Here is a 26,174-nt window from a genome sequence, read left to right as displayed (position 1 = left end):
AACAGTGGGATGGCTGGGTCGTATGGTAGATCTATTTGCAATTGTTTAAGGAACCTCCATACCATTTTCCATAGAGGCTGCACCATTTTGCAGTCCCACCAACAATGTATGAGAGTTCCTTTTTCTCCGCAGCCTCGCCAGCATTTATCGTTCATAGTCTTTTGGATTTTAGCCATCCTAACTGGGGTTAGATGGTATCTCAATGTGGTTTTGATTTGCATTTCCCGGATGCTGAGTGATGTTGAGCATTTTTTCATATGTCTGTTGGCCATTTGTATATCTTCCTTAGAGAAATGCCTACTTAGCTCTTTTGCCCATTTTTTAATTGGGTTGCTTGTTTTCTTCTTGTAAAGTTGTTTGAGTTCCTTATATATTCTGGATATTAATCCTTTGTCAGATGTATATTTTGCAAATATTTTCTCCCACTCTGTTGGTTGTCTTTTAACTCTTTTAATTGTTTCTTTTGCTGTGCAGAAGCTTTTTAGTTTGATATAATCCCATTTGTTTATTTTTCCTTTGGTTGCCCGTGCTTTTGGGGTCGTATTCATGAAGTCTGTGCCCAGTCCTATTTCCTGAAGTGTTTCCCCTATGTTTTCTTTAAGAAGTTTTATTGTCTCAGGGTGTATATTTAAATCCTTAATCCATTTTGAGTTGATTTTAGTATACGGTGAGAGGTATGGATCTAGTTTCATTCTCCTGCATATCGATATCCAGTTATCCCAGCACCACTTGCTGAAGAGGCAGTCCCTTCCCCAGTGAATAGGTTTGGTGCCTTTGTCAAAGATCAGATGGCAGTAAGTGTGTGGGTTGATTTCTGGATTCTCTATTCTATTCCATTGGTCAGTGTGTCTGTTTTTATGCCAGTACCATACTGTTTTGGTTATTATAGCTTTGTAGTATAGCTTAAAGTCAGGTAGTGTTATGCCTCCAGCTTTATTTTTTTTGCTGAGCATTGCTTTGGCTATTCGTGGTCTTTTATTGTTCCATATAAATGTCTGAATAGTTTTTTCCATTTCTGAGAAAAATGTCTTTGGAATTTTGATGGGGATTGCATTGAATTTGTATATCACTTTGGGTAGTATGGACATTTTCACTATGTTGATTCTTCCAATCCAAGAGCATGGAATATCTTTCCATCTTCTTGTATCCTCTCTAATTTCTCTCAGCAGTGGTTTGTAGTTCTCATTATAGAGATTTTTCACCTCCTTGGTTAACTCAATTCCTAAGTATTTTATTTTTTTGGTGGCTATTGTAAATGGGCAGGCTTTCTTGATTTCTCCTTCTGCATGTTCACTATTGGAGAAAAGAAATGCTACTGATTTTTGTGTGTTGATTTTGTATCCTGCTACTGTGCTGAAATCATTGATCAATTCCAAGAGTTTTTTTGTAGAGGTTTTAGGCTGTTCGATATATAGGATCATGTCATCTGCAAACAGGGACAGTTTGACTTCATCTTTTCCAATCTGGATGCCCTTTATTTCCTTCTCTTCTCTGATTGCTCTGGCTAGTACTTCCAACACTATGTTGAATAGGAGTGGTGAGAGTGGGCATCCTTGTCTAGTGCCTGTTCTTAAAGGAAAAGCTTTCAGCTTTTCCCCATTCAGGATGATATTGGCAGTGGGTTTGGCATATATGGCTTTAATTATGTTGAGATACTTTCCCTCTATACCTAACTTATAGAGGGTCTTTGTCATGAATGAGTGCTGAACTTTATCAAATGCTTTTTCAGCATCTATAGAGATGATCATATGGTCCTTGTGTTTGAGTTTATTAATATGGTGTATCACATTTATTGATTTGCGTATGTTGAACCAACCTTGCATCCCTGGGATGAATCCCACTTGATCGTGATGAATAATTTTTCGTATGTGTTGCTGTATTCTGTTTGCTAGTATTTTAGTGAGGATTTTTGCATCTATATTCATCAAGGATATCGGCCTGTAGTTTTCTTTTTTGGTTATATCTTTACCTGGTTTTGGTATCAGGATGATGTTTGCTTCATAGAATGAGTTTGGGAGATTTGCGTCCGTTTCAATCTTTTGGAATAGTTTGTAAAGAATCGGTGTCAATTCCTCTTTGAATGTTTGGTAAAATTCTGCTGTGAATCCATCTGGTCCTGGGCTTTTCTTTGTTGGGAGCCTTCTGATAACAGCTTCAATCTCCTTTATTGTTATTGGTCTGTTCAGATTTTCTACGTCTTCACGGTTCAGTTTTGGGAGCTTGTGTGTGTCCAGAAATTTATCCATTTCCTCCAGATTTTCAAATTTGTTGGCGTACAGTTGTTTATAGTAGTCTCGAATGATTCCTTGTATTTCAGATGAATCAGTTGTAATATCGCCTTTTTCATTTCTAATTTTTGTTATTTGAGTCTTCTCTCTTCTTTTTTTTGTTAGCCATGCTAATGGTTTGTCAATTTTATTTATCTTTTCAAAAAACCAACTTTTTGATTCGTTGATCTTTTGAATTGTTTTTTGTGTTTCAATTTCATTCAGTTCTGCTCTGATCTTAATGATTTCTTTCCGTCTGCTAACTTTAGGATTGGATTGTTCTTGTTTTTCTAGTTCTTTAAGGTGAAGTGTTAGGTTGTTCACTTGCCATCTTTCCATTCTTCTGAAGTGAGCATTTAATGCAATAAATTTTCCCCTCAATACTGCTTTTGCAGTATCCCACAGGTTTTGGTATGATGTATCATTGTTTTCATTAGTTTCAATAAACTTTTTGATTTCCTGCTTGATTTCTTCTTGGACCCATATGTCATTAAGTAGAATGCTGTTTAATTTCCATGTGTTTGTATAGTTTCCAGAGTTTTGTTTGTTATTAATTTCTAGTTTTAATCCATTGTGGTCTGAGAAGATACATGGGATAATTCCAATTTTTTTGAATTTACTGAGACTTGATTTGTGACCTAATATGTGATCTATCCTGGAGAATGATCCATGTGCTGATGAGAAGAATGAATATTCTGAGGTTGTTGGGTGGAATGTTCTGTAGATATCTGCCAATTCCAATTGGTCTAGAGTCTTGTTTAGATCTTGTGTTTCTCTACTGATTCTTTGCCTAGATGATCTGTCTAATATTGACAGTGGAGTGTTCAGGTCCCCTGCTATTATGGTATTAGTGTCTATTTCCTTCTTTAGGTCTAATAGAGTTTGTTTTATAAATCTGGCTGCTCCAACATTGGGTGCGTACATATTTATGATTGTTATGTCTTCTTGATGGATCAGTCCTTTTATCATTAAGTAGTGTCCCTCATTATCTCTTTTTATCGTTTTTAGTTTAAAGTCTATTTTGTCAGATATAAGAATAGCCACTCCAGCTCGTTTTTCTTTTCTGTTTGCATGGTAAATCTTTTTCCATCCTTTCACTCTTAGTCTGTGTGAATCTTTATGGGTGAGGTGGGTTTCTTGTAGGCAGCATATAGTTGGGTCCTGCTTTTTGATCCAGTCAGCCAGTCTGTGTCTTTTAATTGGGGAATTTAAGCCTTTAACATTAAGAGTTGTTATTGAAAGGTGTTGATTTATTCCTAGCATTTTATTGGTTGTTTGGTTGTCTTAGGTGTCTTTTGTTCCTTGCTTTCTGATTTACTGTTTGTTTTCTTTGTTGGTTCCTTAGGTTGTAGATAGTGTTTTTGTTAGCTTGTTTTCTCTTCATGAATGCCATTTTTATTGTACTAGCGGGTTTAGATTTTTCTTAGGTTTTTATGGCAGTGGTAGTTATTTTTCAGGAACCAAACCCAGTACTCCCTTGAGGATTTCTTGTAAGGGTGGTCTTGTGGTAGTGAACTCCCGCAGTTTTTGTTTGTCTGAGAAATATACTATTTGCCCCTCATTTCGGAAGGATAGCCTTGCAGGGTAGAGTATTCTTGGCTGGCAATCTTTGTCTTTTAGTATTTTGAAAATATCATCCCATTCCTTTCTAGCTTTTAGGGTTTGTGATGAAAAGTCTGATGTTAACCTGATTGGGGCTCCCTTATAGGTGATTTGACGCTTCTCTCTTGCAGCTTTTAAGATTCTCTCTTTGTCTCTGAGTTTTGCCAATTTGACTATGACATGTCTTGGAGAAGGCCTTTTTGGGTTGAATACGTTTGGAGATCGTTGAGCTTCCTGGATCTGAAGATCTGTGATTTTTCCTATACCTGGGAAGTTTTCTGCCACTATTTTTTTGAATATGTTTTCAATGGAATCTCCATTTTCCTCCCCTTCTGGAATACCCATGACTCGGATATTTGAGCGCTTGAGGTTGTCTGATATCTCTCTCAGATTTTCTTCCATGTCCTTGATTCTTTTTGCTTTCTTTTTGTCTGCTTGTGTTATTTCAAACAGCCCATCTTCAAGTTCAGAGGTTCTCTCTTCAACTTCGACAAGCCTGCTGGTTAAACTCTCCGTTGTGTTTTTTATTTCGCTGAATAACTTCTTCAGTTCAGCAAGTTCTGCTACATTTTTTCTCAGGACATTGATTTCCTTGTATATTTCCTCTTTCAGATCCTGTATACTTTTCCTCATTTCATCATGATGTCTAGCTGAGTTTTCTTGTATCTCATTCAGTTTCCTTAGAATTATCACTCGAAATTCCTTGTCAGTTATTTCAAGGGCTTCTTGTTCTATAGGATCTAGGGTATGAGATTTATTAACTTTTGGTGGTGTACTTTCTTGATTTTTTGTATTTCTGGTGTCTTTTTTTTGGTGTTTATTCATTGTTGCAGGGGGTTTCACAGTCCACCGGTTTAAGACTAATGACTAATAGGATGTTGCTGTGGTTGCCAATTTGGTATGGCTCCCACCGTGACTGCTCAGTTGGCCTCTAGTGTCTTGTGTGTGTGGTTGCCTCGGGTCTTGGGCTTCTCCGGGGATCCACCTTTCTGGTCAGCTTGGACTCTGCTGGGCTGGTGGATCACGTACTACAGGGTGTGTGATCTCTGTTGAGCTTTCACTTCCTGTGCAGGACTTCTCCCCGTTCCGTGTGCTCTGGCCCAGGCTGTTAGATCGTGCAGTGGCGACCCCACCGGGTGTGTGGTTTCTGTCGAGTCTCCGCCTCCCTGGCCGCACGTCTCCCCCCTCTGTGCACACTGTGCTGGGCTGGGGCGTGTCTTCTGCACCCCTCGTCTATCAGCTGGGCCTTCAAGACCCTGCTCAGCACCGCCTCGCCCAGGAAGTCTACCAGGTTTCTGCTAGGCACAGACGACCGGTCTCTCTGGGTGCCTTTGTAGCACTGTGTAGATCTTTCTCGGGTCTTGTTCACCTTTGTATCCCCCCGGTATAAACCGAGTCTAGTGCCCGCCTGCAGCCTGCTCTCCGGCAGGTTCAAGCGGACCTGGGAACTCTCCTACCGCACTATTCCCAACCAGAAATTCGTTAGGCTTTTTTTCCAAACTGGTGGTCGCAGAGATGGTATCTGCCTCCCAGTAACAGGAAGTTTACCGGGGCCGGAGTCCAGGGTGTGGTGGAGTGACAGTCGGCCCGCCCGTACTTCCTAGCCCTCCCAAAACTGGTCGGGACGCCCCACACCCCCAGCCCGCCAGAGAACCGTGGAGGGAGTGGGAGAGGAGGTCGGCCCGCAGGGTCCGGAAAGCCCCGCGCCAGGCCAAGCAAATGGGCTCAGTGATGGCCGAGCAGGGCGGAGCTGCCCGCACCTGGGAAAATGGAGGCAGCACCGGGGCAGTGAGTGGCCTGGTGGTGCAGGCGGAAGCTGCGTGGGCATTCACCCCCCGAACAGAGCTGTGCCAGGGATCACTCACAGTGCTGTGCCAGGTCGGGCGCTCGCTCTGTCTCTGGTTTGTTGCCTTCCGTGTTCTCGGCGCTGCCGCCTCGGGCTGTTCAGTCGCGGCGCCGCTCGGGCGCTCCCAGGAATCTTCTTTAATGCCGGCCTGAAACCTCGAATCCTGAATAGGGCAGCTGGCCGCCTTCAGTGCGGCCCCAGCCTCCGGGATCCTGGCTGCATCCACAGCAGCCCTGGTGCCGTGTTCCCTGTTTCAAGACTCACTTTTGCAGCTAAGAATCAGTTCTTTTCCTGCTCCACACTTCAAAGCTGTTGCCTGTAAATGAGGCAGCCTCTCCTGCCGGGGGCAAAGTGGCGTTGAGCCCCCACGACCGGCCAGCAGCAGCAGTCCTCCCTTAAGAGATGGCCAGAGGAAGGTCCACAAGTTTCCCGGCTGCCTGAGGCCCAGTGGCCACCTTTTCCACCTCAGCTACTCCGCGCCAGCCGCCGCAGCCGCCGCCATCTTGAAACTCCTAACTTTATTGTCAGTAATTTATTCAAAGTCATAGCACTATTAGTTGTGCTTTGACTTATACAAGCAAAGTGCATGTATAATAAAAATAAAAGAATCAATAAGAGAATATCTGCTGAACCTAGAAGAATATTTGCATCATGAGCTCCTAAAAGTCTTAATTTTAAAACTATATATACATATATATTTTATATAATTATAGGCATATATTTTGTGCATTTGTGTGTGTATGTGTGTGTATACACATGTACAAATATATGGCTATATTTATAGCTAAAATAATAGAAGAAACTAGGTATGCTTGCATATGTTCAGAAAATTTCTAGGATGATACATAAAATATTATTCATCATAGTCATTCTAGGAAATGGAAATTGGGAGGAGAGATGTGAGGAACTTTTATCACTTTGGTTCCTTTTATACTGTTTGCACATTTTAGTGATAGTGTGTACAATTTTAATAATAATAATTTGAAAATTTTATGAAATTAGGAGAAAACCTAGAATCAAAGTTAACTTTAAACCAGTAAAAAGCCAAAAGTAGCTACTTATGACTAAATTATCAGCAAGGATACTCTAGGTAGCTCTCCGAATTGAGCAACTTTGAATATTGAACTTTATTACCTTGAGGGGAGACCTTCCTTCTAGTTTTGGTCTCAAGCTTTGGTTGGCTGGTGCCAAAAAACAAATCAATGTTCATTAAAATTTTTTTGGCAAAAACATCAGGAAAACTGTTAGAATAATAGCCTATACTTGTGATCACTGAGCTGTAATAGACATAGTTCACTATTTGGAATGTTGGTGTCAAAACTTCTTCATGAGTTTACTGAGGTGGATATTGACAGCAGCAATTTTATTCTGCTCACCAAATATATGAAAAATAAGAAGACTTACTTTTAGCTCACTTCAGGTGTTCTAATTTAAAATACACAGATAAAAGAGAAAATATAACTTTAATTACAAAGAGGTAATTGTAGTCATTTTTTAGCTTACATAAAAATAAGCCTTATTATCCAGGAAATGTTTCTTAAAAATTAAAAATTATTCTACAAAAGCAATGTGCAACTGATAGTAGATGGGGTTCATGCAAGTGCATGTGATGTGCCCCTAGAACTTAGAAATGAGGGAAGATTATCCTCTGAAAACCTGAAATCAATCATAAGGCATCGGATGTCAAGAATGAACTTGTCCCTTAGTCCTGCCAATCTGACTAACTCCTGATTAATGGGATTAACATTTCGAAGGGGAAAAAAAATGTGTCAGAATATAGGCTGAATGCAATGGACACGCTGGCAGGGGAGGGGCTACCCTGAACCTGAAAATAAAACATTGGGCCCAATAGTACAGGAGACAATCTAATTCCTAACTAACTCTCACCATGATTCCATACTTCCCCAACCCTCCAACTTTCCGTGACATGGGCGGGCATTCATAGAGAGGCCACATTAGTCAGTTATATATCGTAGATCTAGTTTTCTACATCACTGTCTTATAAGAGTCCACTTGAAGGATATTAATCATTTCTTCAATCAAATAATCAAATGTTCTGATGATATCTGATCTCTAGAAACAGAATCTGTTTTGTTACTGTGTGCATCCCAAAGTCTGAACATATCTAAAATGATTTTGAGCCATGAAGACTGAAGGCACCGTAAATTCCTGGTGCCATTCTGCCTTTTCCATGTGATGTGTATCACTTTGTGCCATGTTAGCCTTTTGGTCCAGTTTTTAGAAGTTTTCTTCATATTGTTACCAGGAAACAAACAAACAAACAAAAAAACTCAACAAGATTATGTTAAAATGGTATGTGATTGAAGAGAAATACATTCACTTTGAAAACTTTAATTATTTTTTCTATTGGAGAATGAAGTGTTCTGATTAAGTCAGATTTCTATGAACAGAATCTACTTTCTAAAAGAACTATTAAATGTTTGAATAAGCACTTTATTATTAAAAATGAAGTAATTTACTTTTTTATATAATTAGTAACTAGTTGGTATTTGTATAAAAGTAACAGAATAAAATAAAACTTGACTAAATAGACATTTCTTAAGCTCTACTGGGAATCTGTTTATATTACTTAACACTCCAGAGTGCCTACCTCATAAGTGGATAAGAAGTGCGAATGAAATGACATAATATGTGAAAATTGTTTAGAATACTAACTGGCACATTATAATCATACAATAAATGTGAGGTAATATAATAAAATATTATTATGTAAAATAACAAAAAAGGAATCCAAACACACCAACATCATGTAAGTGTATGTATGTGCATATATATGCAGATAAAGACATAGAAAAAGACCTGAGAAGATTCACACCAAATTGTCAGTAAAGGTTTCCTTTGGGATACAGAGTAAGATGGAGAAGAGTAGTATCCAGTAGGTGAAGGGAGACTTTTGTTCCTCTTTTATACAACATATGTCTGTATTTTTGTAGGTTTTATGAGAAAGCATTTATTTAATTTTTTAAAAGGACACAAATGTTTTTTTAAAGAAATATTAAAAGATCCATTGGTAGACAATGATGAAATTACTATAAAAATGTTCATTCACAATAAATGAGTGAACTTCATGATGCATGGTTATGGTATGGTGGGGAGGAATTTGCATCCTGTTGACAGCCAGGCTTATAATGGTTCTGATTTGAATGAATGGATGGGAATCATAGGTCCTCCCCTTATACTGACTTAGTCAGGTTACTTAACCTCTGTAAGCCATAGTCTCCTTATCTGTAAAATGAACATATATATATAATAGCTATATACAAACATCCAGCACAATATGTAGCCCTCTTTTAAAAAAATGAATTATTCAGGTTTTATTTTGAAGTCTAAGGCTGAGACTTTAAAATGGATTCTTGAAAATATAACTTTATTTTTCCTGTGAATTTTATAAATGCAGTTTACACTGGGCGCAACTTGGATCAATGTGTTTCACCAACACACCTGAGAAGTCACCACACAGTGCTGTGCAAATGACATCATTTCAGAAACACAGGATGATCAAGCTCCCGTCAGATGAAGATCAGTTTACTGCTCGAATGAACACAAGATGTGTCAGGATTCCCAGTTTCTACTTCTTTCTAGTGAGTTATTTAAGGTCCAAGTTTTATTCTGAATAGAATCTCTTGGGGAACTGAAATGCTACCAGGGTAAGCTCTTGACACTCTGAAGTCATGAATACTATTGAGCTCCACTGTTGAGCTCTGCTCCTTGAACTGGTCAGGGCAGAGAATCCTTCTCCTACATTTCTTATGGAGTGGGAGGAAGTACTTAGGAAGGCGAAAAGGAAAGACTATGATTGCTGGGAACCAGGTGGCTTTTGGATATGTTCATCCAAATCTTGACTGTTCCAAAGTTGCAAACTATCTTTAGTGCTTGTTCTTCCTGGGAGGGCTTATGGATAAGCATAGAATTTAATATGTTGAATGTTCTGAAATTCTGGAAGAACTAATATATACCTTTAATCCTGGGTGTACATGAGTATCATCAAAGTATTCTAAAGCATGAAAAGTGATAGCACAGGCATGGTTAAAAGTTCAGATTCAACCTCAACCTGGCTCATCCCCTTACCATCTTGAGCATCGACTTCAATAAACCTCAGTGCTTTATCTGACATTAAGTTCCACAATTCTTTAATGTTAGTATAATCAGAAGCATGCTTAGCACTCAGTATGTATTTAATAAATGCTAAGTCTAAAATAAAAATCAAGATTCCTAGCTGCACTGAAGCTGGGGAAGGGCTACACATATTCCTTTGCTGCTTTTGCTTAGAAACATGGTTGCTATAGAAGATCTGATGTCATGGGAGTTGCTGTGATAGAGTGAGTCTGGTAGAGGAGATGCCTGGACTTTCATGACTACTAAAGCCACATTGCCCATCTAGGGCTACTTGTGTAAGAACAACGGAATAGCCACGCTATTGACATAATACCAATTACTGCCATGTCCTTACTGTTTTTGAATGCCTATGTAACAGTTACTTTTTTTTTTTTACATTATTTTATTGAATTATTACAATGCCTTAATAGAGATTCTTTTATTGCTATTTTAACAAGAAAGCTGAGTCCCAGAGTGGTTATATAACTTGTTCAATGCTACCCACTAGGGAGTCAGAGTCAAGACTACAAAGAGGGCCACTGAGAGCTGAACGGACCCTTCCACAGGGAGAGATGGGCGAAAAGCCTCCATAGATTGGCAGCCCTGGCAGCCTGCTGGGTCCTGTTGGTCTATACCCTGACCTGCTACAGTCTTTACTGAAACCCTAGCTTGTCTGGCTCCAAAGCCTATGAAGTTTCCACTAAACCAGAGGACCACCATTTGGATAGTGAAGGAATGAATATGCTTCAAAGAAAAACAAGAAACGTAACAAATTCTCAGGGACCCCAGAGATTCCAGCCATGACTCTCAGTTTCAGAAGTACTGTCTCAAAAAACTAAAGTCTTAATGTATAAAAACATCTTTTAATCATGACTCATCACTATAACGAAAGGTAAAATGTCTATTTTTATGTTATGGAAATAAACATCATCAGTTTAAAAGTTCTCATACAATCTGCAGTCTCTTTTGATCAGGGCAGTTTGGTTTTGCAACCTCAATGGATGGTAATTATTTTTCTATCAGAAAATGTTCTTCACATAAGTACCAATCATTCCATCGTACATTCTTAGGGACAGGGCAGGGCTCATCAGTTTTTGGAAATGTCACTGCTTTTGTGTTATATATAAATCTTCTAAATTGTGTCTATTAGTTTCTAGCAAAGTGACATTACTGCCTTTGTCTGCTCTGCTGTCAATCTGTGAGAGCCACTGACTACGAAAATATGTTTCAACAAGATTTATCTGTTAGATTAAGTACACACTGTATTAACATTCCATTGGCAAAATGACAGAAGCAGCCACAGCTAGAAATCAGATTCCCTCATCTCCTTGATGTCTTTATCCCTAATATTAAGCCCTTAATTTGCATAGCTATAAGCATTTTTAATTCCTTGTACTGCTTACATTTCCTGTGAGAAATTTCCTCAGTGGTACCTGTTTGTCTCAATCCTCAGGTCTGATCTTCACTACAGCATCAGGCACCTGCTGACATGTTGGTTCATAATCTTTCTCTGGCCAAATTATATTCCCGTTTTATCTTTTCAGCTCTCTTGTGAACTCATCAAGCAAGACGCCTTCCACTTTCCAGCTTCTCAATTATATGCCTAAGGGGTTACCTTAAATTTTTGTCCAACCTAAAAAAAATAACTAAATGATAGAACTAAATGATTTCTATCATTTTTGAGTGAAAGAAACCTCATAGCTTGCTTTGAAGTATGTCCAAAGTAATGGGGAAGTTAATTTAATGAAATTATTATCTCTTTTTGAGGGAATTTAAAGTGATTTTTATTTTTTCTTTTTATGACAAAAGCGAGCAAACCATTTAAAACAGGTGGAAACATGAATAATATAAATAAGAGAAAAGTGTCAATAAAAACCAAATATAAATCTACCATTCTCAGGAATTTTGACATTTTGATTTATGGTCTCCTAGTATCATTTATTATGTATTTGCGTGTTTGTGTCTATTCCTGGGTATTCCTAGAAAACTTTATTAAAGCAAGAGTTAAGGAATCAGCTGGAGTATTTGAGTGCTTTAATAGTAAGAAAGGATAAGTAACTAATTTCACTATTACTTAGCTGCTTTGCAAACTATTGTCCAAAACATGAAAATCACGACACAATATTTTCAAATCAATTTTCAAAATGGCATTGGATTGCCTAAAGATTGGTAAACTATCTCTACATAATACAGAAATGACTAGAATCCAGAACGTGGCATCAACAGGTAGTACACATTCCATTCCAAATTATATTTTGATTTTTCTGAACAGTATTTATGCATTTCTAACGTCTTCCAGAGTAAATTGATAAAAGTAATTTTCATTCTCAAACTAGAGGTACAGTATGGACATATTGAGACAGCACTAAAACTCTTTGAACATCTTATAAAAGTGCAATGTAAAATTTATTACTAAATGCTGAAACAGATTTTTGACAGATTATTTACATGTATTGGAAAAGATTTGAATATCATAAAATAGAGTAATATTTGATAACCAATGTTTAAAGTCCTATTCTTAATTTTGCAAAAAAAAGTCATTGCATAGACAGTTGGCTAAAACTCTAAATGCAGGACCTCTAAAGATGGACTTTTTAAAGTAGCCACTCAGTTCTATATCCCCAAGGTATAGAGGCAGGTATGGAACATAGTAGGAACTTAATAAACATTTGTTGATTATTGAACAAATCCATATCTGAAACAACCCCTTACACACATCCTGAGGGTGTCTTTCTGAGGGTCCCTTAGTTCTCTAGGCAGTGCTGAGATATAACAGATTTACAAAAATTATACTGTATTCTGAAGCGAAATTATTGGAATACAGACTAAAATGGGGAAACAGCTCAGTTTATGGAATCAGATGGAATATGTTCAAGTTGTGATTCTCTTTGCTAATTAGCCATGTGACCATGGCCTGCTTTCTCAACCATTTCTAAGCCACAATAATCTCATTTGAAAAATGTGGATGAAAACACCTTCTCTTTCTCAGTTTGACCTTAGGCTCAAATGATATGACAGATATTAAAACACTCTATGAACTGAAAAGTATGAACACATATTATTGGGCAGACTTTGTATGAGAGGCCTAACACCTGTTTCCAATTTCATTATAAACTTCCTGTGTGTATCTCTGCATTTGCTGATTGTATTATCAAATTTCCTATCTTTAAATTCAAAATAAAAATATTTCACACTGGGAAAATTTGCCTGCTCCCCCAGACATCCAAAGGTTACCTTGACTTGGCCTATTGTGTCAAATACATGCCTGCAAATTTCCTTTTCTAATTTTTTCCCTCTCATACCCTTATTCCATAAGGTGCTATTCATGTTGTTAATAAAGAGTTTCAGCATTAAGAAGTTGGTCCACAGAATGAGTTTCTTCTCCTTCAATCTCTCTTTCAACTTGCCTGCTTTACAACCACATCTCACAGATCTCTAAGGGCAGTGACTGTAACATTTACAGGCAAGAATTAAGGAAATAATCCATAAAAACATAAAAGGAGATAACAAAGACAATGATGTCATCGTGTGTATGTAAATACCTTCACGTGTGGAGACTACCTGCCTGCAAGTCTATGTTGTACTGTGTCAATGGTATTTATATCCATTCCAATAGGAAAAGAAAGTTTAATTCCTAGAGTTCTCTAGAAAGGTTTGTTCATGGCTGTGGTGTTTCTTAGGAAGGAGTTCTGAGAGAGGGGCCAAAGCCTCATAATTCCAGGCCATCCAGAAGAAAAATCTGTGAACAACTCAAAATAATGAGCATGAGATGTGGGATCATGCATAATACCAAGGAGGTTAACTCTATACTCATAGTATAGGGCAGAAAAGAACATAGAAATCATAGTTAAGAGGTCATAGCCCAACTCTAGTTTCCTAACTTCTGTACATGGGGATGCTAGGAGGAGACAGGAAGAACTACAGAATTGCACTGGGTTTGTAACAAAATTGCCAACTCTACGTAAAAACAAATCTGTTGCTTTTCAATTGTGCTAGCGCTGAGGTTTTTAGCACCCACAAGAATTATGTAGAATGGGGAGAAATGGTCTCCTTGACAAGGTAATATAGCTGTTTTCAGTCCCTCTGAACTCCCACAGCCAACGTTAACATTTGCTCAATGGAGACCTTTATTAAAGAACAAAGTTTAACACAAAAACATCTGTTCTGGCATAATTCTTCTAAGTCCATAGATATGAAGCTTCACATAGAAAATATAATGAATTTAGCAATCTGCTGCTGTTGCTTTTTCTGTTTGCTTTTTAAAAAATTATTAATATACCATGAACATTATACATAGCAAAATCTGATTTAAAAAGCAGATTTTTATCAACTCTATGAAATTCTCATTAAGAAAAATAGATGTCTAGGAGGTTTCATTAGTTGAAAATAACCAGATTTTTTTCTTTACTCAACAGAGTTCATCAACACACCTCCGTTGATATACTACAAATAATAAATGGCAAATGAGTGCAAGAGATTTGAGAGCTCTTAACAGACAGCCTCCTTGAGTCTTTCATTTTGTATTTTCAGCACACAGTTAATTACCGGGATATAGTAAATGCTTAATAACTATGTATGTGTGTGTATTTAGACAGGGAAACGTAAATATGCTAATAAGATAATTTGCAGTACACATGGCACATAAATATATACACACATATATATGTATCTATAGATACTCAAACATATATTCACTTTGAACATCTGGGACATTCCAAGTGGAAAGAAAATGGATACTTGAAACATAAAAACCAACGTCCTTAGGTAGACCAGCTTTAAAGATCCTGTGAGAAGTGTTTAGAATCACATCCCAGTGCCTGTGTGTAGACAGTGGGGTGAAAATTCTGAACACAGGACATGACCTCTGAAGACTGACGTTTTGCGGTAATGTATTTGGCAGGATTACTTTATGCTTGGAATTAATTTCCTCCAGAGTCATTCAACGGCAGAAAGAAGGGGGCTAGGGAAACACCCATGATTACATATTTTTAGTGCAAATCCCCAGTAGACCAGATCATTTATGCAGGAAATCTTTCTCACCATCCTCTGGGTGAGTGAGGCCCGCTGTTGAAACTTTCCTCATCTCCAAGCTGCTAGAAAATGCTGTTGCCTCTTCAAAGGATTTAGGAAAGGATCATTTCCTCCAACCAGTTCACCACCGGACAAATAAACTGAGGTCTACAGAAGCGAAGTGACTTGCCCAAGAGACATGCCAAGTAAATAAGTGTCTTAGTCTAAGTACATCCGGAATAACAATTATTCTTAGACTTGGTACTTGTCCCATTGTGCTATGCTTAGGCTAACGTTTGCAAACAGCAGAGAAAACAATTGCAGATTGAGGCTAGAGGGAGAAGAGTAGGAAGTGGTCATTAGCAAATCCCTGGGCCTGGGGATCACCTGCTCGCCTGGATCAAAACAGTGAAACAAGCTACTCATAAGCACATCAAGGACGAGTGGGCCATTGTTTTCGGAACCAGCTGTGGAGAATCCGCTCAACAGTGGCCCCTGAACAGCTGCGGCTGCTGCACCAAGTGGCGGGGAAGGGGGGTAGGAGGGCGGAGCGGTACCGGTGCAAGAGAGAGCTAGTGCGGAGAGCTGCAAGGACCCCGCCGCGCCACCTCCCGGCAAACCGGGAAGTATTTTTGCATTAAGTGCATTGGACTGAGCCACCTTTTGAACCTACCCAAAGTGTAACCGGCGCACAGCAGGCCCCAGATGGGTTCAGTAACCGCAAAACCTCGGCTGGCTAGTGCCCGGGAGGCTGCGGACTGGCAGCTAAAAAAGAGGCGGGCACAGTGAGTCGGCACTATCAGAAAGTACACAGAGTAGAGCAGACTCTGCTGTCGTAGCACACGGTGACCGAGCAAAGTCCGTGGTAAACAAGCCTCGCAGCAGCTGCCTGCAGACGCGCGCCCCCTGCGCGCTCCTCTGCCCGCATTTCCCACGCGCTCAGCACTCTGCTCTGCAGCCCCTGCCACCTTCTCCCCTGCCCTATCCTCCGATCGCCCCAGCTTTCCGCCCAGGGCCCCCACCCCTGCGGCTAGCGCCTCACACTCACCATCTCCTGCCTGAGAAGGTGAAGCTTGGTTTCCAGCCTCTCCAGGGCGCTGGAGTGGCTACGTCGTGGGGAGCCAGAGGTTGGGGAGGACGAAGAGGAGGACGATAAGGAAGGAGGGAAGCTGCAGCTGCTGCTGCTACTACTGCAGCCGCCGCCGCCGCCGCCGCAGCTCCCCCCGCAGGGGTCCCTGTCTCTTTCCCGAGGAACCGGCTCCTCCCCACGGAGCGAGCGCACTAGGCTCTCGGGTACTTTGCGCCCCAGCTTCAGCTCGATGTCTCTGAGGTCTGGCAGCGGACCGTCTTCCATGACTTTTCGAGGTCGGTGATAATGGTAATAACACGCAGCGGATGAGAGGCAGCCCCGGCCTCCAAGGCTGCGGCGCGATCCGCAGACCCCTCCCGGCGCCCGGGTCTCTATCCTCGGCAGACCGAGTGCACCGTCCGCTCCATCGCCGCCGACGCTGTCTCAGCCCTGAAATCCGCACAGGACTCGGGGGTCGCAGCCCCTGCGACTCCTTCCACACTTACTAAGATTAATGAGATCGCTTCATCCTCTTCCTTTTTGGCCACCTCACTGCAAAGTTGGTTTAATTGATATTGCAGAGAGTGGGGGGGGGGGGGGGGAACAAGGACTGCAGACCAAAAGAAAAGAGAGGGAAATGAAATCTGTTTTAGCTTTAGGGGGGAAAAATTCACATTATAAAACTGTCCGTCCACATCCCTGCGCCGTTCTCTGACTTCCCATCTGGTACCACGCGACACAAAATAATGATGTGGCCACACTCATGGGTTCTTTCGTTTTCCAGCCATATGTCTCCAAGCTTTTGGGATATCCTGTATTGTCAGAAATAATCTCTGGTCAGTGAAAGAGGTCAGTCGTGTGCACTAGACGCACTAAAAAAAAAAAAGAAATAGTTTAGCAGGATTTTAATGGCTTCTTTGATGCAGTAGAAATGCTCTTCTTCCCATTTAGGCTGTTTGATCCAAGTCATTGTGTTCCCCCAGCCTTGGAAACTTTAAACTCCGCTGGCAGGTGGACCAAACCAGGGCCAACCCTTGTACCGTATATCACAGGCAAGAAGAGCAACAGGAATTTTCCCACCTCTGTTGCTAGTTGCAGTTTCAACATCCTGCTTCAGCTGGGAATACCCGTCTTAGATTATTAGATTTTGTTTTCCTGGGAAAATCGCCTGGTAGCTACAACCTTTAAAACAGTTTTTAAAAATTAGAGACAGAAGAATGAGTTTAAATTGAGTGTTGTTTCTCATCCCCCTACCTTCCAAAAAGGGAGGAAAATTAGCTTCAGAAGCATTTCCTAATAATTTTATACTAATAAAAAGTGAAACGATTTTACCAAAAGTTCAATGAAAAATGTACAACCAAAATTACTTGTCTTACCAAATGTGATAGTAGGTCACTACAAAGAAAAATAATTAGATAACCAGAATAATTTGTATGACTACTGAGACAGAAGTTGAATTTTTAAGAGAAGGCAGTTGCAGAGATACATTTATTTTAATCATGGAAGAAAAAATACTGAGCAGACCTAGTGAAAAAGTTGTTTTCTTTCATAATTTATCTATAATTTTTCAGCTATTTAGAAGAAATGCAAACTGTGCAATTTATTAATCCGAGATACTTCTACCAAGTAAATTACTCTGAGCTACTTGGATTATAGGTTTGATTCAGCATTGAGTATGTGTCAATAATCTTCAAGTAGAAGATACTATTTTCAATCCAGTAAACTACAATTTTTGGTTTCCATTGGAATATTTCAAAGTGTGGGTCCCTCTGTTTCTGAGACCAATAAGTATTTGTGTTCTTGGTCCCTTCCAGGTTCTGTTCCCAGAGACATCACTTAGATTTATACTTTTAAGAATATAGGCAAATACATCCCAGAGCTTGTTTTTATCATAGTCTCATCTAGGAAACCTTGTAAGGAGAGAAAAGATAGGCCTTCTGAATGAAATATTTCATGTAAGGGAGAAGGTTGCTGAAATTCTCTTGTCAACATGCCAGAAATTTGTATGTTATTTTTCCCTTTTAAAAAGAAATGAAGAAAACAGTTGTAAGTTAGGCGGCCCATTCAAAGTTATAACCACCATTTATGGAATCAAACAAGAACAAGACTAAATCTCAATCCACTGATAAAACTACAAGCCTTGTCCTAAATTTGGAAAACCACAAGTTCATTGCATAAGAATTGCACTGTGACATGTAATTACAGAAGTCTTGCATTTCAGTCAAGGACCATTTTTTAAAACCCTCAAATATCTGGATAGGGCTGGCTGAGAAGAGCAGCTTACAGATGCAATATCTAACTTGAACTTGGTCAATAAAAAAAGGTGGGTTTTTTTGTTAAATTATCATTAATGTAACTATAGAAAAATGGAACACCTCTTTTGGTGTGGGTCACAGACAGTACATTTAGTATTAGATGCTGAAATTAACTAAAAAATAATTGGTTTTTTTGGCTTTTTAAATTAGTCTGCAGATCAACTCCTCTGATTTTACTATCACACTTTTACTAGTGTGACATATATGTAAAGTAATACTTTGTTTTAGTGAAATATAAAACAAATGTAAACTTTCAAAGAAAATCTTTGTTATGTTAAGCTATAACCATGGCTTTCAGTTAAAATTTATTCCCTGTTTAAATTGCCGGTTCTTTCAGTAAAATTCCATAACTAACCTCTCATTGTGCTTCTTCCTATATACCTTTTGAAGATAATGCCTCCAGCATTGAAATTGTAAGTTGTGTGCCTAAGGGTGTTTTTCAGGATCTTTTTGGTCAGCTTGGCCCAACACAAAATTGGGCTAGGCCGGTTGAGCCCATAGACCTCTCTACTCAGCGTGGACAAATGTCCAAAAATTCTGCCTCTGGATCCTGCTAATGCCACTATTTTCTGAAACTGCAGAGACTAGCAGATGGCTTGCGCCTACATAGATCCTCACTCCACCCCGACCACTTCCACATAATATACTATCCTTTTATCTTGGACAAGACCGTCTGAGATATAGAACTTCCGTCTTCTCATGTGGCTGCCTTGCGAATAAACCTCCTTTTCTCTACTGCGAAGACTGGTGCTTTGGCAATTGGCTTCTGTTGCGTGCAGGCATGCGAACTCCGTTTGGTTCATTTGCAAAGCCTTTAAAAATTTCTCAGTTTAATGATTTATGACATTTTAGTTTAAAATAGAGACATTTTGAATTCCAATTTAGCTAATTTTCAGAACATATTAGAATCACAGAACTTATATTAGGCCTATAATAGAATGTGTTAACCCTACCATGACTGCTTTATGTGGCCTCATCTGAGGATGTTTCTTACCCACAATAGTTAAAATAGGACCTTTTTATCTTTGGGTCTTGAACATATTTTTTGTTTGTTTTCAAGATTCATCTATGATTTAAAGAAAATGTGTGACAGGCTTTACCAATTGCTATTTTCCTGATATGTTAATTACATGTCTTCATTTGGGGAATTAGTTGACAAGACCCTGCAGTAATGGGTCCAGGATGGGGGCTTGCAGTGGGAGTGAGATCAGCAGCAAGCAGAACAGAAAACATAGGGAGAACTAAGAAAGACAGAAACACTCTTGAGTCCTTGGTCTTAGCAGTACCCCCTCTCTTCCTACCTTTCTCTTTCATTTCCAGCAAGAACCTAAACTAAGGGTATTTCCTCAAGCCTAATATACTGAAAAGTAAAGTTGTAAAAATAGTGATGGCATTGTTGGTATTTGTAGTATAATTTTTTTTAATACTTTATTACATGTTTCCTTTGGAGACTGCCTTATGTATGAGCTAAATTTACCTTTTTTCCCTTACTTAAAATGCATAAAGAAACTAAGAATGGATGTTCAAATATGGAGAACTTTAAGAGACTGAGTTTCTTTTCCAGTTGGATTGTGTTCATAGAGAAGGAAAGAGAACCTCTTATTTATCATTAAAAACAAAAACCAAAAAACAAAAAAACTTAGTGGCTACTTAAGTAAGAAGATGGTTGGACTCAGATGACAAGTTCTGAAGGAATGCCTCGGTCACAACAGATTGATGTGATGCACACTTCACACATTCCAACACAGTTGGAACACTTCCTGGTATGAGACACGGTACTTAACAGCAGAAGTAGACTCAGCAAGTCTTCACGTAGTGTGGGTAACGCCACTCCTTAATCTGCTGCTGGCATTGTGATTAAAAGAAGAAAGGTCTTCCACCTTCTTTCTGGCACTGATTGAAAGTTTGCAGCATTCCCAACTCTTGCTGGCACAGAGTTCAAGGACAAGGGCAGAGTCTCTAACCTGAGACTCCACTCCCCACCGTGCAGAATAATATTGAGCAGCCAACAGCCTCAAATTACCCTTAAGAATTTTAGGAAGTAACCATTTAATGGCGATCAGGTTCTTTGAATCTTTGTTTTAAATGTATAGAGCTGCTGTTCCTGTAAATATTTTTGTTCAGTTTATATGTGTAACAAGGAAGATGTCACAGCAGAGGTAAAGAATGTTGACCCTATTCCATATATGGTGGAATTATGTATCTGCTAAGGCTTACCTTGCCTATTTATAGAGTCATTTAATTCATCTATAATTTAGTACCTGGATTGGGTCTGTTTTACTAAGTGAAATCATCTAGTTTGTTACCAATTTGAGCAACTTGTACATACATGCCGTATACATTTTTATATCTCTATAACTAACTATTTATCTATCTACCCAAAATCTCCCTAAGGAGGACAGACAACCTCTTGAATAGTTCTTTGATTGAAATCTAATTGATATTTATAATCAGAGCTAAACACTTCCCTGGGAGATTTAGTAGACAATACTAAAAGTAGGTCACAGCCTCTAAGTCTTCCTTATCCCTTCTTTACAATCCCTGTCAAATCTCTCTGCTGTCATTTGTAACAGAGTCCTTTATTTTATCTTTCTTGCTTTCCTGAGCAAGGAATTACGACTGAAAAGTGCAATGCAGGGCCCAGGAAAAAGATCTCTTCAGCTAACCTCAGTCTGTTCCTCTGTAGCCATCCCAGTGTGGCTATACAATGGACTTGAGAGGTTATTTCGATGCCATGTTGGTAAATGTTTCCAACTTGCTCTTTGAAAATATACAAATAACTGATTCATAGCTTTTGACAATTTTCATGGTATAAATACTCCCACCATGGCTGATATCAAGCTACCAGTGTGAGTTGGGAAAAGATGGACAGTAGTTCAACATTACATAGTGTTTCCACCGTAAAGACAAAATAGATGTAAATAACCTTAAGAGCATTTATAGAAGTAAAATGTAGTCAAATAATTAGGAGGTGATGATTTTCGATTATTTACTACCTTTGTTTTAGTTTATGTAATTTACAGCTTGTATAATGTGATTTTTAAAATAATGGCTGTATTAGGAAATCAGTTTGCAAAATTCCTGAAAATTTAACAATTATCTCCTGCAAACTAGTACAAGTGGGCTCCAGCAAACCTCTGTTGCATAAACTTGTTAAAGGATGATCATTAATTATGGTTAAGGAAGGAAATAAATACTCGAAGCCAGAAAACGTCGCACAGTTTTAAGCCTAAGGGCTGAGCAAAACCATATTGGGGAAATGAGTCCCAAGGTCAGAAAGCAGGATGATTAGGGAACTCAAGAAATTGTGTGTGTTAGTTCTTAGAGTTGTCATAACAAAGTTCCACAAACTGAGTAGCTTAAAACAATAGCAATTTATTGGCAGTTCTGTAGGCTGGAAGTCTGAACTCAAGGCGTGGGTAGGGCCATGTTCCCTCTAAAGCCTCTGGGAGAGGATCTTTCCTTGTCTTGTCTAGATTCTGGTAGGCCCAGGCATCTTAGCTGGGGCAGCATATCTCCAATCACTGCTTTCGTCTTCACATGGCTATTTTCCTTGTCTATATCCAAACTTCTTTCTTTTTCTAAGACAACAGCTATGTTAGATCAAGGACCCACCCTACTTCAGTCTATCTCATCTTAGCAAATTACAATGCAACAACCCCATTCCCAAAAGAGGTCACATTCTGAGGTATCACAGGGTTAGGACTTGAACATATCTTTTGGGGGGGACAAAGTTCAACCCATATGACTGTGGAATGGTCTTGGGCCTTGGGGCTGTACCTTAGACATGAGGCTGTGAATAAAATAAGAGAACTGGAATCTTCTTTTTGTTTCATACTTAAAAAAAATGGCAGAGGTATAGAGATAGATTAGAAGGATGAAAACCACAGGGAAGAATAGATAACAAACTTTTTTCCTGAGTATGGTGAGAACTCACACAGAGAAAGGTGTCGCAGAGGTGTAGCAAGAGCTGTGATATTCCAGTATGGCCTTGTCCTGCGGATGTGGCTCATGCCATAGGACTCCCGTAGAATGTCATGGCTTCATTATCAATGTCCATTTCTAATGAAATGTCTCAATTCCTGTTCATATTTTAGGCCTCTAGCTTCTCCTTATCCTTGATATTACAGACTTAGAAGGACAGGTAGAATTGCTTTTCAGAAGCTCTGGGAGGAAGAGAATGAAGAATAAAAGTTGTAATGCATTTTTTCCATTTTAAAAATAACTCAAATATTCTATGTAAGATATATTATTTGGGAATTAAAACTCAGGAACACTCCATATTAGAATTGTAGATCCTAGACTCACGGCTTAAGAGAATTACTCTACAGTTGAAAATAGCCTTCTAGAAGCTACTACCTAGCCTTGCTGTGTGTCAAGCGTGTGTGTGTGTGTGTGTGTGTGGTTTTCTTTTGGAAGTAGGTGTGACTCAGTAAGAATACTTTTGTGAACATAATGAGACATACTGAGGATATGCACCTTATATAAAAGATAAATATGTAATTATGTCCTCTAAATATTAATGCAGATAGTTACTCATCATTATATCCATTTTGTGAATCAGCAAGAACCTTTTTCTAAGTAGAAAACACTCTTAAATCAGGGCAGGACAAATCACTAATAAAATAACATGGGGGAAAATGAAAACACGTTAGCTGCAAGGGGAGCTTCTATGAATTGAGAACTATTTTATGACAGACTCTTGTATGTTTTGTATCATTTAATCCTCATAACATCATGGAGAAAAACGCTATTAACTTTCCTCTGGTAAGATGAATATGAAGCTGCAGAGGTGAAATCACTCATCCAATGTTCCACTGGCATCAAGTGAGGAAGCTGGGATTTGTCCCAATTTATACTTTCCTCCCAAACTCATGCTGCTTTCATTACCTACAGATGGGCATTAGCCCTCCTTCAGAACTATTAAGGGATTCTACTGCTTAACATATGTTTTTAAGAAGTCAAAATTGTGTTACTGCTTCTGATGATTTGGGGGAATTTATATTCCAAATGACGGAGAGCTCAAAAATATAATGGTTGAAAAAGAGAGAGAGAGAAAAAAGGAGGTAAATGATCCATGGAGGATGTATTTATAACAAATCATTAAGAAACGTTAGAATGTTCTAGAAATCTGTTCCCATTCTCCACCTTTGATTTCATGTAAACTGTCACACCCTTCTGTAGCACAGGGCTGATATTTGAGGCTGAATCTGCCACTTGGTGGAGCCCAGATCTTAATAGATGTGGAAATTAATTCCTTAGTTCTCAAGGTGATGGCTCTAACAGAACTGTGGCATTTCACAAGGCATTCGTGAAAGGGTGCTGTGTGAACATTTGTGCAAGAATTCTGCCTTTGGGCAGAAGGGTGTGTGACCTTTTGACCAGAGAGACTGCTCATTGCCAGAGTGATGTGGCAAACTCCAAAGGCATGGCAAATTCACTGGGGGCAGGGAAAGTGGGAAGCCCAAGCTACCCTGCCATTGCAGAAGATAAAAGGCAGCTGAAAGTACAATTGCTCAACCCCTCCTGTCTTTTTGTGATCTTCCTATACTCAACCCATGTGTTGTTGCTGATGTTGTGGTGGTTGACCTTCAATTCCATAATAACCTTTGTTTTAAGACAATGCTAAGTTCTATTTAAATTTTATCATGCTCTACCAGAAAGCACTGCAATTTGATTTGAATTTGTGAGTCAATGATGGTTCTTAAGGGGCCAGTTGAGAAGATATGATCATAAATATCTAAGATGCCATAGTACAAGATATAGTCTCAAAAAGGAAGAGGGAGAAAGGGAAGGAGGAAAGAAAAAGAGAGAGTGGGAGAGAGAGACAAAGAGACCTTCTGACTGAGGAAAACACCGAACACTTACATGCAGACAAAAAACGGTCACAATAGTAACGAATCTCATTTCACAGCTATGTAGAAATTTGGAGCAGAAATACCTCTGTCTCTGTTTTGGTTTTGTGCTTGAGATGATTGAAGGACAGAGAATTCTGAAAAAGACAGATTTTTATTATTTGTAGGTAGATTGTTACAACTCTTTTGCAAGAAAAAAAGCAAAACTTATTTATTTGTTTATTTATTTACTAACTTACTGTCACATTTAGAATACCTGAGTTGTGACTATATCTCGGGTGAATTAAATATATTATTGGTGTACCTGTAAATTGGTGAACATTTTTGGAGGGCTACTGATTAAGTTTTAAGATCAGGCATATCATGAGATTCAGCAATTCACCTGCTAGGATTTGATCTTTAAAAAGGTAATCAGAAATATGTGAAAACATTTATTTATCAATATGTTGAATACACCTCTTGAAGGCTCCACCTCTTAATACTGTTAAGATGGCAATCAAGTTTCAACACGCATTTTAGAGGGGACATTTAAACCATAGCAGATGGGAAGAGGTCAAAACCAACACTAGAGTGTAGGAACTTGATTGGGAGCCCCGTATAGGGGGAGAAAGAAGAGTCCAGGTGAATGTGTGTCTGAATGTGTGGGTGGCAGAGGGGATTGAAAGGTGATGGGGCATCAAATACAACTGTAGGTACTACACATTTTTTTCTGTGCCAACGCTTAATGTCTGATACATCAAAAGTTTGCAAAAGTCTCTTGGTCACTAAATCTCACTGTAAATCTCAGTCTGTAAGAAGGATATCTCAACTCACAAGAAAAATGCTTTAAGTCCTTACTCAATATGCTTGCATTGTCTATTAATATTTATTTTCTAGCATAATATGAACATCTTAAATTGAATTATTTTTGTTTTTGTGGGAGAACTGTAGTAATCTATAGTAGATAGTCAAACCACAGAGTTGAGTTTATTCATTTTTTCAGCATAGTATTAAATCCAGACAGATTCCACAGGCATTTGGGTCAAAGATTCATTAAAAGAATGGTTTGGTTGATATGTAACCTGGCATTACATCATTCTGAATTGTGTATGAATAGGGAATAGAAAAAAAAAGATTTGCTAGTTTGCTGGAGTGTAGCTTCTGTTTTATAGAACTGAAGTTTCCTGGTGTAATCTAATACCTTCACTTTGTATTATAGCACCATTCCAAATTATGTAAGTGTACTTTGTTTAAAATAGTGTACAAAGGCCAAACCATATTTGACTAAGAAGGCTTGCATTGCACATTATTTGAACAAACATTTTTATAAAGTGATAGAGAGATGTAAAAAGAAGACACAGAAAGGAATTAGATGAAGTCATTTTTCACATTTTCAATCAATTCCCATATGTCCAATACCAAGGCTCTCTCCTCCCTTTCCCTTCTATTTCTCTTATGCTTCTGATGAGTTTTCCATTAAATTTTTTTCCAGCTTTATTCACAATTAAATTTTATTTCGATCCACTTCTATTATGATGACAAAACAATGACATATAGAAATTTGAAGCTGTAAGTATTAATTTTAATAATTAATATTTTCCCTGTTCCCTTTTACCATTGCTCTTTTCAACCTTTTCCTGTCATTTGCTTCCTTGTTCTTCCTCATTTTTATCCCATTTCTCCTTTATTTACCCATCCTTGTTCCTTGCTTGTTCTTCCTCTGTCTCTCTTTCCTTCTTTCTTGCCATTTTCTCTCTATTTTTTTTGTTCCTGTATATTTAATAACTACAACTAGACATGAGTGTTGTCCTCATGCTAGTGAGAGTAGATGTAGCACTGTTTCCTTTTAAGAATGTTAGCTAGTGTTTATTGAGTACTCACTCTGTATCTCATCACAGTTTGGCAACAACCTTAGGAGACAAGTCCTCTTATTGTGTCCCTATTACAATTAGTGGCTTAGCTAACTTTGGCGAATTTCCCACAGCTATACAACTAGGAGCTGTGTTCTATCTAAACACCCTTCTATCAAATCCAAAGTCCATGTGCTTAATCATTATTGATTTTTTTTTCTTTTCTTAATCAAAATCCTCAGTGATCAGGTTCAAACTCTTTGTA

At 38.8% G+C, this 26,174-nt stretch overlaps 1 protein-coding gene across 1 annotated transcript in view; it reads right to left on the bottom strand.

The window, feature by feature from the left end:
• LURAP1L (leucine rich adaptor protein 1 like) overlaps positions 1-16,195 on the bottom strand; it is a 45,328-nt gene extending 29,133 nt beyond the window's left edge. Inside the window, exon 1 of the mRNA XM_063080292.1 lies at positions 15,890-16,195. Coding sequence (XP_062936362.1) covers positions 15,890-16,195 — 306 coding nt within the window. The remainder of the gene's footprint in view (positions 1-15,889) is intronic.
• Positions 16,196-26,174: the final 9,979 nt, after the last annotated feature.

This window comes from Cynocephalus volans, chromosome 16, assembly GCF_027409185.1.
Source record: "Cynocephalus volans isolate mCynVol1 chromosome 16, mCynVol1.pri, whole genome shotgun sequence".
Lineage (NCBI taxonomy): Eukaryota > Metazoa > Chordata > Mammalia > Dermoptera > Cynocephalidae > Cynocephalus > Cynocephalus volans.
This window is presented reverse-complemented; position numbering and strand designations above follow the sequence as displayed.